Raw genomic sequence first — 13,096 nt, forward strand, 5'->3', positions numbered from 1 at the left:
TTGAGTTACTTTCTCATACCATGTCTTGTAGAGTACTCAGGTACAAGAATTCCTTTCAGTAAGAGAGTATGAGAAGTTTAATTTTCAGGACAAACATTTGCAATTGCACATCAAATATTTTTCTAATACACTATTACTACATTTTATAAATTAACTGATTATTGACTTGATTTCTTGGCAGAAAATAAGAGTGGAGCTGGCATGATTGACCTTATACAGTCAGTCCTCCCTATCTGTAGTCTCCATGTCTCTGGATTCAGCTGCACATCAAAATGTCCAAGAAAAAATTGTGTTTGTACTAAACGTGAACAAATTTTTTTCCTTTTAATTATCTTCGGAACAATACAGTATACCTACTACTTACATAACATTACATTGTATGGGTTTGTAAGCTGAATTGATTGCAAAGGTTCAAACTGCTAAGACATTGCAGTAATTATTGAGAGTGTAAAAATGATTATCTTCATTTCATAGTAGTGTAGATTTTAGAGTTTTACTGTTATAAAGAGAATTCTTGTTACTGTCTTGTTAGTTTCAAGTTGTATATTCTTATCAATTCATTTAACTTCTTTCAATTACTTTCCTCTGTATAAAATTGATTGTCAAAGCAAAATCCTATGTTGAAAAATATAGTAAGAATTAAAGGAGAACAATCTCAGTTAAACCCAAGGCAGGAATCGATATAATCAGAGTGATTAATTCTTGAGCACTGCATCCCAGAAAATGGATTTCAGTTATGTTCCTTAAGTTCGCTGCATTATTCACATTTTCAGGAAAACGCGCAGGAACAATTGGAGAGCGTTGCCTTCCTCATCTCATGGCTATTGTTAATGTGCTCCTTTCCTCCTTATATTTCCATGACCAGCAACAATGACTTTAAGGTAATAAAAATAATGGAAGCCTTATTTTAAAATTAGAAGCTGACTGTAATGTGATGATAGTCTTTTCTTTAGGATAGTGTGCATGTTCACATATTGATCAATACATTCACATATACCTTCAGGTTAAAGAAGTTAAAAAAAGGAAATGAAATAGAAAGGAAGGGAGGATAAAAGAAAGACATGGATAAATGGAATCTGCTGCTGTTGCTGTGTAGAGTAAAACTCCATGCAGTCAGTAATGAACAGAGATCTATAAAATGAACCAAGAATTTGTTCCAAGAGCCCATACAGGGATTCCAAGAGCAAGTCTGAGAGTGCACATCAGACTAAAATATTTAAATTCTAATCATCTGTTGTAGGAGTTCATCAAGGAATTCAATCCAGGAAGGGGGTGCCTGATGTGTAGGGCTAAATTAGCCCAGAAGTAAAACTTACTATAAATATGCCCTTTTAATAAGCTCAAATAAATATTAAATATTAAATTAAATAAATATTAAAAATTAAAAATTAAATATTTACACTTGCCAGGACAAAATATAAACTTAAAGTTAAGAAAACAAAATCAAACACACATCCATATGAATTCACAATGTCCAACATCCTGGAAAAAATTACTCAGCATGCAAAGATGTAGGAAAATATGAATTGTAACTAAAAGAGGAAAATAAATTTAAAGCAATCATAGAAATGATAAAGATGAAGAAATAAACAGAAATAACTGAAAAAACAAATATGAATCTGCTCAAGGATTTAATGGAATGTGATAAGAGAAAAAGAAGAAAGTATAAAAACATATCAAATATAACTTTTATAAAGAATGTGATATCTGAATAAAATTAAATGAATGAATAAATTAAAAATTAAATGAATACCATATGTTGAGTAATAAAAGAATAGTAAGCTTGAAGAGAGCAATAAAGTATCCAAAATGAAGCACACAAAGGCAAAAACTCCTGGAATTAAAAATAGAGCCTTATGATTCATAGGACAATAGTAAGCATAGTTAACCATATATTAGGTGTTGAATTAATATTACATATTAAATTATTAGTTAATTATAAATTAACATTAATTTAAAACATTACATTAACATTAACCATATATAACCATGTATTTAATTTGAATCCCAAAAGATACAGAAAATATATTTGAAAACAATTTTCAAACTTTGGTGAAAACTGTAAATTCTCATATCCAAAAAGTTTATTGAATTCCAAACAGGGTAAACACAAAGAAAACCACAGGGTGGATATTATAATAAAATTACTGAAACAAATGAAACTTGCTTAGACTATTAGATATAGAGAAAAGTTTAAATGTAGCCAAAGGAAAGTGATATATTACAAAGAAACAACATATTGGGGGCAGAATAGTTTTACAAATAATATAAACCAGAAGATAGAGGAGTAATATATTTTAAAATGTTAAAAGAACAAAATCATCAACCTAAAGAATGTTAAAGCATGAAATGAAGTTAGTCACTTACATCTCCTCCTTCCTTTTAAAAAAATTTTATTTGTTACACAAGTTCATAGATTTCATAAATACAGATTTAGAAACATAGTGGTACTTCCCCACCTACCCTCCCTCCCACCCATGCTCCAACCGCTCCTCCCCTCCCTCTCACATGCCCACTCAGTTTTTACAATGATCTATTTTCAGTATACTTAATGATCATATAGCTAACCCTGCTCTTCACAAACCTAAGGATTCCTTGGCCATGTGAAGGCAGGTTAAGGTCAGTTTTTGGGAGAGTGTGATGTGATTTCTTAGGTGAAATTATTGAATGGAAATGTTCATAATTAGCTAAGCAGAGCCTATCAAAAGCTAAGTAAATTATAAAACACAAATAGAAATTGTGATAGAATAATGTGGTGAGTGAGTTAATCACAGTTTTTATCACTTGTTAGTGAGTTTTCAATATAAACTTTAATAGATTTCGGTTTAGTTAGAACATAAAAATAATTACACAAAGTAAGTGATCAATATATACTATCATACAAGTTATTAAATATTTGATTAGCATCAACTGCAAGGCTATCCTAAAGTTTCATGCAATGTGCAATTACTTTAGTGTTTAATTATTGAAATTTACACATAATAAAAAAATAAGGCAGCTTGTACCTGTATCATTAAAAAAAAAAAAAACATTTCCTACATTTGAGTCAAAGCTGAATCATTCCATTGTGGAAGATTAGTTCTCTTTTGGTCATTAAGTCACCATGGTTTATTGCAGTACCAGTTATCTTTTTATCCTGAGTTCCTCCCCAGATCTATATCAGGAAGGTGGCAAGTGATCATTTCATTAATTAAGACAACAAAATTTGAAAAAAAAAACACTCCTGTATCTTTTAGTCTGCATAACAGTTATAGATGTATGATGTATCATTAATAATGAAGGCTTTATTTGGTTACCTTCTTATAGGAAAATTTTAATGTTTGTTCCTATCTCTTATTTTTCTTGTCAGAACAAAGCTCAATCCCAGCTATGGGTCTCGGGCCTCTACCCTTCTGCATACTGGTTTGGACAGACTCTGGTGGAAGTACCAATCTACTTCTCACTCATTATATTTATGTACATAGTATACTATATTTTAAAGCTACAAGAGGGTATATTTAAAGCTGAAGATCTGTTTATTCAGGTAAGTGGTAATATTTGTAAGGCAAATATCAAAAGATGTTTAATAAATTTGACACAAATATATAATTCAATATGAAGTTTCTCACTTTAATAGTTTTGTGTCCTTTTTCAGGTATTATATTGTGGCAAAATATAAAATTTGCCACTTTACAATTTTTACTAAAATTCAACATTAATTATATTTACACCATCACCCTTACAAATTTCCAAATCTTTTTCTTCATTCTCATAAACCAATAACTTTGTGCTACTCCAGCTCCCTAGTAACAGGTAGTGTACTTTAAATCACTAGTATTTGCCTACTCTAGATATTTCATATAAGTGAATGCATATATTTGTTCTTTGGGGGGCTGGTTGATTTCACTTAGCATAATGTTTTAAAGACTCATCTATATTGTAGCATGTGTCAAAATTTCATCCCTTTTCATGGCTAAAAATATTCCATCGTATGTACATATTACACTTATTGATCAATTAGTTTGTGGATAGGCATGAATTGTTTCAGTTTTTGGACTGTTTTGAACAGTGTTCGTTAAATGCTCAAGAGCAGAGTCTCAGACGAGGGAACAGATGAGCAAGTCATCAGTATACTGGACTATCATTCCACCCCACCTCAAGAGATGGGCTAAGTTATTTCCACTCTAACATTTATTCTTTCTTTCTTTTCTGGCACATTCTAGTCTACTTCACTCTTATTTCCCTTGTTCCTAAAGGTATGAAATTCAGCTATACATTTGTGACATTTTCATTTTTAAAAAGGTTTTATTTATTTATTTGAGAGGCAGAGTTACAGAGAAAAGGAGAGTCAGAGAGAGAGGTCTTCCATACACTGGTTCACTCCCAAAATGGCTACAACAGTAGGAGCTGGGCCAATCCAAAGTCAGGAACTAGCAGCTTCTTCCAGGTCTTCCATACAGGTACAAGGGCCTAAGCACTTGGGGCCATCTTGCACTGCTTTCCCAGGCCATCAGCAGAGAGCTGGATAGGAAAAGGGGCAGCCGGACACAAACCAACTCCTGTATGGGATGCAGACACTGCAGGCAGTCTTAGCCTACTAGGCCACAGTGCCAGCCCCCTTATATTTTCAGTTTTAACATCAGCATGTACCTCTATAAATTCCCTTCTGGGCACTACCATTAACTTATCACATGTATTGGTGTATTGTGTTTTCATTTTCATTCATCTATAAACATTTTCTAATTTCTGCTGTGGATTTTCTTTACTACTTGTTTCTGTAAATCTTATACATTTTTGTCTCATATTTCTTTCCCTGGAGGTTTATTTAGTTTTCAGTTAATTTTTTGTAGTGAACCATTTTGAGTACTTTTTGATGTCCTTTTTGTGTAAAGTTTGTAGATAATTTCTTTTTTCTTTCTTTTTTAAAAAGATTTATTTATTTATTTGAGTCAGAGTTACACAGAGAGAAGGAGAGGCAGAGAGAGAGGTCTTCCATTCACTGGTTCACTCCCCAACTGGCCACAACAGCCAGAGCTGCACCACTCCAAAGCCAGAAGCCAGGATCTTCTTCTGGGTCTCCCACGTGGGTGCAGGGGCCCAAGGACTGGGCCATCTTCTACTGCTTTCCCAGGCCATAGCAGAGAGCTGGATCAGAAGAGAAATAGCTGGGTCTCAAACCAGCGTTCATATGGGATGCCAGCACTGCAGAAACTGCAGCACAGGCCCCATAATTTCTTTATACTGATCATAAGGCTCTAATGTAAATTGATACAAAATCAATCGTAAGAGCATATGGAAGCTCTACTCCACTCCCCACTGTGCAATTGTCACAAATGATACCTTTATACTTCGTGTGCCCAATGACACATTTTCATAATTCTTATTATGCATTTGCTTTTAAAGAATATGGAGACTAAAAAGTAGAGATACAAATCCACCCCAAAATACTTTAAGCTAGCTTTCATAAATGACTATGCAGTTACCTTACTGGAGATATTTATTCCTTCAAACTGCTTTGAATTAATTCTAGTTGTTTTTTTTTTTATTTATTTCAACTTGAAGAATTCCCTTTAGCATTTCTTGTAGTTCAGATCTCTTGGTAATGAATTCCCTTGCTTACTGGAAAGGTGTTAATTGCACCCTCATTATTCAAGGGTAGTTCTTCTAAGTTGAGAATTCTTGTTAATACTTTCACTCTTCCAGCACTTTAAAGATGTTATTTCTTGTCTTCTGGCCTCCACCATTTCTGATGGAAATGTGCCTATTAATTTTATTAGGGATCCTAATATCTGATCAGTCATTTATTTCTTAGGGATTTCATGATTATTTTTGCTGTCATAGTTCAGCAGTTTAAGTAAAGACATTTAAGACAAAAATGTCTCAATATGGATTCTTTTTATCTTTATTTTGCTTGGGTTCATTAAGTTTCTTAGATGTGCTAATTCATGTCTTCCATCAAATATGAGAAAGCCATTATTTATTCAATGTGTTTGGTGCCTTCCTTCCCTCTCCACCTCCTCTCCCTCTTTCTCCTCCTTCTTTTCTTGAATCCCCATGTATGTATGTTGGTTTGCCTGATAGTATCTGAAAGATCCCTTTGGCTCTGCACCCTTTCCTTTATTCTGTTTTGCTTTTCATCCCTAGAGTTTATCATTTCAATTGTCCTACTTTCAAGTTCCTTCAAATGTCCAGTTTTTCACAAAAAAGTCATAATCACTTAAAGAAAAGGAAGAGGTGACTCCCTCATAGGAACAAAATCAATTCATCAAAAATTATCCTACTAGAAGCCTAGACACTAGTTCAATTTTGCTGATATATCTCTTAGCAAACTTTTAATTTTTGCTATTGTCCTTTTTTAAATTTTGAGAGGCAGAGTAAGAGTTGTGTGAGGAGGGGAGAGAAGTCTCATCTTCTGCCTTACTTCCAAAATGCCTGCAAAAGCTGGGACTTGGCCAGGTTTGAAGCCAGAAACACAATTTAGGTTTCCTAAGTGAATGGTAGGAACCCAATTACTCAAGCCACCACCACTGCCTTCTTGGGTCTACACCAGCAAGGAAGCTGAAGTCAGGAGCCAGAGCTGAGAATTGAACCCAGGCACTCCAGTGTGGGCTGTGGGCATCTTAATGATGACACTAAATGCCTGCTTCTCCCTTTTGTTATTCTATCTCCTTATTGATATTTTCATGTTTATACATAATCTTCTTTATTTCTTTTCCCATATTTAGTTTTAGAACTTTGAGCATATTTAAGTTGCTTACGTTAAAGTCTTCATTTTGTAAGTTCAATATCTAGACTTCTAGTAGAATAGCTTTTTGGTTTTATTAAGGGAAAGGGTTTATTGGGGGAAACCCAACAGACCAGAGGGAAGGGGCAAAGAAGGAAAAGGGAGAAGAAGAGCATAAGAGAGAGAGAGAAAGAGATCAAGAGACAGAGAGAGAGAGAGAGAGAGAGACAGAGAAATGGAGAGAAAGAGAGTCACGTGTTCAGGAACAGGTCCTCTTAAAGCTTTGCTAGGGGGTAGGCAGGGAAGTAGGAGCAAAAATCCCATTAGGATGGGGGTGGGGCTGACACCGGCAGTTGGGCCATGTGGTCACCTGGCTTCCAGCCATGGTGGCGGGGGCTAGAGCCTAGGATGGTGTCTGGGGTGTAGATCATGCCATAGAAAAGACTGTGCCATTTTACTAACATTCCCCTCTTTTGTTTTTTATAAAGTAAGAGTTGTATGGGATTACATTAGTCCCATAAGTCCAGGAGGGGTAGAGGGCAATTAACTGTCCTTAGAGCTACTTCCTGCTGACATGGGGTGACGAGGTACTCTCTGCAGGTATGGGATGACGTCCCAAGCCGCTGTCTCCTGGGTGGGGAGCCGAGTATATCCCTGTAGCAGCATTTGATTGTTTGCCTGGTTGGTGAAGGCCTTGGTTCATTCCATTATCAACACCTGTAAACACTTAAACAGACACGGTAGTATAAAAGACAGGGTGAGAATAACAACAAATGGTCCTAGTAGTGGTATTAACCAAGTAGAGAGGATTTCATAGGGAGAGGAAATGGAGGGGGTCTCTGGACCCTTGTGAAGACTGTTTGATGGACGTGGTTTAAAGGTGATCTCAATCAAGACTGGGAGAAAGGCCACTCATCTTTCGTGAGTAGAGGGGTTTGTCTGTAGACAAATTCTGAACAATCATACAACATTAAGTGGAGGAGAGGACCATCAATGCACATAGGTCGGGAATAGAGCCATTGATGTAAGAGTAGAGGCTATAATTACAAAGGAGGCCAGCGCCGTGGCTCACTTGGCTAATCCTCCACCTGCAGCGCCGGCACCCGGGTTCTAGGCCCGGTTGCTCCTCTTCCAGTCCAGCTCTCTGCTGTGGCCCGGGAAGGCAGTGGAGGATGGCCCAATTGTTTAGGTCCCTCCACCCACATGGGAGACCAGGAGGAAGTACCCGGCTCCTGGCTTAGGATCGGTGCAGCACTGGCCATAGCAGCCATTAAGGGAGTGAACCAGCGGAAGGAAGACCTTTCTCTCTCTCTCTCACTGTCTAACTCTGCCTGGCAAAAAAAAAAAAAAAAAAAATTACAAAGGAATGAGACCCCAGGTGGGTTAGACAGGGTCTAGAACAGAGTCATTATTGGAGAAAGTAAGAGAGCTGCTGTTTAAACCACGATTAAGTTTTCTGATTGAGAGGCAAATAGAAACTAATAAAAGGGCCCTGATAATAATCAGGTGGGCTTTAAGGCCTTGTCAGTTTTGAGGCCCAGACTTATCTCTTCACCTGTGGTACATCTTAAAGAGGTGTGAACTTCCTTGGGGAAGGCACCCTGTTGACTTCCATTACCCAGCTGGCCTGGGAGGAGAGCTGGCCAGGTAAAGGCGGGTGGCATCTCTAACAGGAAATTTACAGTTCTAGCTGCAACGTTGCTGACCCTACTTGGCTGTCCCCCTCAGCAGCGGTGGTTACTTTGGAAGCTGGGCTGAGTGAAGGGCTTTTCCGCTTAGAGCCAACAAGATCTGTGGCTCTGACCTCGACATCCTTCCACTCCAGGGCAGTTCCATTTCTGGTGATCCAACTCTGGACTGGCAGAGCTGCCAAGACTCTTCATAAGCTCAGTTCTGCTGAAGCCCTGGCTTTCCACATTGATAGCCACTGCAGTGGACTGGCCTGTGGGGTCTCTTTGAAGGTTTAGTAGGATAGTTTTTAATGAATTTACTTTGCTCCTATGAGTGAGTCACCTCATCCTGTTTCTTTATATGATTAGGACTTTTTTATTAAAAACTGGATGTTTGAATATTATAGCATAGTAGTAACTCTAGATAAATATCAGATTCTTTTCACCCTTCTCCAAAGTTCTCTGTTTTTCACTTACTAAAAGCTGTGTTCATCTTTTGTTTAGTGTCTTTTCCAAATCATTTTTGCAAAGACTGTATATCTTGTCAGGTCTGGTCACAGAAGTCTCTTTTCCTTTATCTGGTGTTTGACTAGTGTTTCAACAGAGGTTTCCTTGAACACTAAAAGGAGCTAAAAGTGAATTGTACCAATTTGCAGACGGCTTTGTGTTGGGGTAGTCCTTCAACACTTAGTCAGGTGTACAGTGAGCCTGTTGATCAGCTGGCATTTAAAACCTAGGATCTTTCAGATCTCAAAGGGCACAGATCTTGCCCTGGGTATGCATATGACTTCCTAAATGCCCCAGTGTACAGAGTTGCTTTTGAATATCTTAATTTCCTGGAAAAGCTCTACTTAGCTTTTTATATTTTTTTTTACAACCCCTAGGTGGCTTATTGTCTGCTTCAGTGCAGCAGAAGGTTGTTCGTTAGTCTCACATGTTTTTGATCAATGGTCACCACGTTGACACCCTTAGTAAATTCTGTGTTCAGTGAAATAGAGACAAGTGCCTTGCATTCTAACCCAGACAGGTTAGAACAAACATACACAGTAATTTGAAAACAAAGTCTATTCTGTTCTCTCTGGAACCAGGGTCTGGGGTCTCCCTCTGAGACTGCAGACTTCCATCTATGATACTGACAGCAAGCTGGGAATGGGGTGGGCCAAGACAAAGCAAAAACACTTCCAAGTATTTCTTACCATTTTAAGTTGCCTTTTTCTTCATTCCAAATTTATTTGGTTTTTGTGAATTTTTTACTTACTCGCACTGACAAAGTCAGTTCTGACCATTCTGCTTGTTTTTTGATGTTTCTGTCAAAAGGCAAATTGGCATTACTCTATCATTTTGCTGATGTCACTCCTCTAGACATTTTCACTATAATTAAAATATCACAGATAAATCATTTTTAAAATCCTGTTGTGTACTAATATTTGATTCTAAATTACTTGCAGCTTTGCATTTGTCTTTATTCTTAACGATTTTATTGATTTCAGACTCTGTATGTTGTTGGCTATGCCATATCACTTACCTTCTTGACATACGTGATTTCATTCATTTTTCGTAAGGGAAGAAAAAATAGTGGCATCTGGTCATTTTGCTTCTTTCTTGTAAGTATGTTTATTGTGAACATTTTAGTTTTTATTTTAAAATTATTTTAATTAATAGCCCATACATTAAAATTTTAATAAGCATAAAGATTAAGGTTATACTTTATTTTCTCTTATATTCTTGGGAAATTTTAGTGGGTGCATGAAATAACTATGGCCATAGACATGTTAGGTATGCTTCCCCCTTTCTTTCTGTATTACTCTTTCTTTGCCAGTAGCTAAATGTCTTATAAAACTGTAACATTTATTAGTAGAAGGAAATTTGGAGGTCATCTTGATATTGTTAGTGAAAGAATAACAGACACCCAGAAGGCCACAGGATTTTGCACAAGACTACTAGTACTGTTAATAAAAAAAGTAGGTCTAAAAATTAATTCTCCAAATTCCCTATTCGGAACTGTGATAAAATCATACTTCTTTCCTCTGAAGTTGAAAGAGAAAAATATATGCAATTCATATGCATTTTGCTAATTTGTTGTGTTTTTTAAATATTCCAAATAAATTACTATTCAATAAAGATTTCTTGATTTTCTCTTTGAGACTTATGAGAAACAAAAACTGTAAAATGCATACTTTCAAAGAGTTCTGAGGGGGTAAAAATAAGCATATAGACACTTATTACAGCAGTTTAATGGTATAAAATTATCTACTGAAGTAGACAATCTATGCCACTGAGCCATGAAAAGGATTATGAAAACCAGAGAAGAGAGATTAATTTCTGAAAATGAGCAGAGAGCTAAGATTTCCTAAAAAAGAGAAGAATTTCAATAGCTAGAGAGGATAATGCAAATAGAAAATACAGATGAACAAAACTCCAGAGGGGAGAAATTCCAGAATTATCTAGAAAATGGCAATAATCTGGTATGAATATGGACAAAACACAAAGTACAAATTTGGTATGGTCCTAGTTAAAGTGGAAATAAAAGTTGGAATTTCAGCTGGCCTTAAATGGTATAATCACTAATTTATTTTATAGGACCGAATTTTCATTGCTAGAAAACTTGGAAGCTTTTAGTATAGAAATACAACCAGAGTGGGCACTTTTAGAAACAGTATGCTAGCAGCCATGAAAACAATTGTTTGAAATAAAGAAAAACAAAGAAACATCTAGGGAGTATTAGTAGTATTTCAGAAAAAAAGTATGTTGGCTACATGTTTTAACTTTATCTTATTTCTAAATTCTGTACTATAGTAATATTTTTACTATGCTACTTATAGTTGTATTGCATACTTACATTTTTGTATACCTAAAAAAAATCCCCTTATTTCTTTTATTTCTGTTCTAGTTTGATTTCAAAATACCTCCCTTGGGATCCCATTTAATTTTTCTCTCCAAAGGCAAAATCATACCAACTTTATTTTTCACTTCTGTAATTAAAATAGAATATGAAAAATTTTAGTCCATACATTTAATCATAAATGTATCAGCCTTGTCATCTTTGTCATGGTCAAGCCAAAGAAACTTAGCAAAGTCTAGAGGGAAATGATGTTGATTTTAACATTCCTTATGAAATTGGAATTCAAAATCAGATTATTTTTAAGGTATCTCTCATTTGAAAATGTACTGAATTAAAGAAAGTGACTATCATGTGCATTTTTCTTTTAGATCACTTTGTTTTCTACGTTTTTCATGCTGATCAATGGCTTAGAAAATGCATTATTGTTTTATATCAGTACTTTAATTCCATCTGCCACGTTGATCGGCTGCACAGTACTACATTATGTGGTAAGAAATGCCAACATTTGCCCAAGTGCCTTGGATTATGTGACCAACTAATAGAACTTTGTCCTGAACTCAAAAATACATACCTTGTAAAATAAAGACGTAGAACTCTCTTAATTAAAATATGATTACTCCCAAAAAGGAATTCATAGTTCTGTTGATCTGCTGGTAAAAATCTTGCCTTTGTCACTGTTTTCTTGGAAAGATAGATTACTGAGCAGTAGACCTAAACAATATTTCCATTCATTAAGTCCTTGGGCATGTTCAGTTTTTATAGAAGATATAAAAATTTCTCCTAATCTTTAGAATTTCAGGCTACATTTTTGCATTTTATATATTCTAGTTATATTTAATACAACAGGAATAAATTCCCATTTTCCTAGTTGCCCAATTCCTATATGAGAACATATACAAAAAAAATGAAGATAAACTAAATGAGGTTTTCTGGATTGTGGGAATCTTGCAGAATGTTTTAAAAACTATGAACCCTCTCCTCCAATATACATACAGAGTAAATTACCATGAATCTCTGGTTGAGAGTACCTTCTTCTGTGTGAAATAGTCTTTTCTCTCATTGTCTGAGTATTGATTTTGGTACAGGAAGGCAGCAAAATGTTGCTAAGCATCTGTAATGCAAACGTAGAATGAGAGAATGAGGGCCCCAAAGGAGCAGTGGCCACAGAAAGGGAAACTCTGCTCTGAGGACAAACCCATCCTTCTCACTGTTTGGAGCTGTGCCAGCACAGATCCCAGGACTGTGCCACCAGCTGATCCGTAATCACCAAGTCTTATTTAAAATAAATGTATCATGGCTTACCGACCTTGAGAGGAAGGAGGACAACCCTTCACTACACATTTAAGAATTGATACTTCCTTGATGACCATGGGAAAATCTTAGCAGAACTGCTCAACCATATTTATTTGAACAAAGTAAAACCACATTTATTTGGGCAAAATAAAACTTTGTATTTAACCATTATCTTTCATTTTGCAGTACCGTACATATTATGACATCATTTCAGAAGGCTATGGGATGGAACTGACCTTCTTGGTGTTCCTAGCAGTAAGCAAGAACTCTCATTTAAATATTATTGCATCAAGATAGACATCTTTAATTGTGTACTACAATTGTATCACCACCTTGAACATACTTCGAAATTTTATTCAGGGTGTTTTATATAACTAAGTCCCACACAAATACAATATCTCTCAAACTAGAACCAATTTTTATAAAGATCCATATACAAAATAATATGCATCCCCAGATTTTCAGAACAATGTTTAACTCTTGTAGATAATTACATAAGTTAAGTATGAATAAATTTCAGTGTTGAATATAATAGAAGTATATTTTAATATAAAATAAATATACTTTCAGAGTTTCTCTCAAAAGAAG

General features: G+C 35.6%; 1 protein-coding gene across 6 annotated transcripts in view; it reads left to right on the forward strand.

Moving 5' to 3' along the window:
• LOC100354219 (ABC-type organic anion transporter ABCA8A) overlaps nt 1-13,096 on the forward strand; it is a 74,572-nt gene that overhangs the window by 45,310 nt on the left and 16,166 nt on the right. For all 6 annotated transcript variants that reach the window (XR_011383399.2, XR_016223503.1, XR_016223502.1 and 3 more), the window contains 5 exons: nt 774-881; nt 3,350-3,523; nt 9,864-9,977; nt 11,584-11,703; nt 12,695-12,763. Coding sequence is in view for 3 of the 6 variants with exons in the window: in XM_051825894.3 (XP_051681854.3) it covers nt 774-881; nt 3,350-3,523; nt 9,864-9,977; nt 11,584-11,703; nt 12,695-12,763 (585 nt within the window). In the remaining 3 variants the exon portion in view is untranslated. The remainder of the gene's footprint in view (nt 1-773; nt 882-3,349; nt 3,524-9,863; nt 9,978-11,583; nt 11,704-12,694; nt 12,764-13,096) is intronic.

Source organism: Oryctolagus cuniculus, chromosome 17 (assembly GCF_051225735.1).
Source record: "Oryctolagus cuniculus isolate XC-2025 breed Fujian yellow rabbit chromosome 17, ASM5122573v1, whole genome shotgun sequence".
In the NCBI taxonomy this organism is placed as follows: Eukaryota; Metazoa; Chordata; class Mammalia; order Lagomorpha; family Leporidae; genus Oryctolagus; species Oryctolagus cuniculus.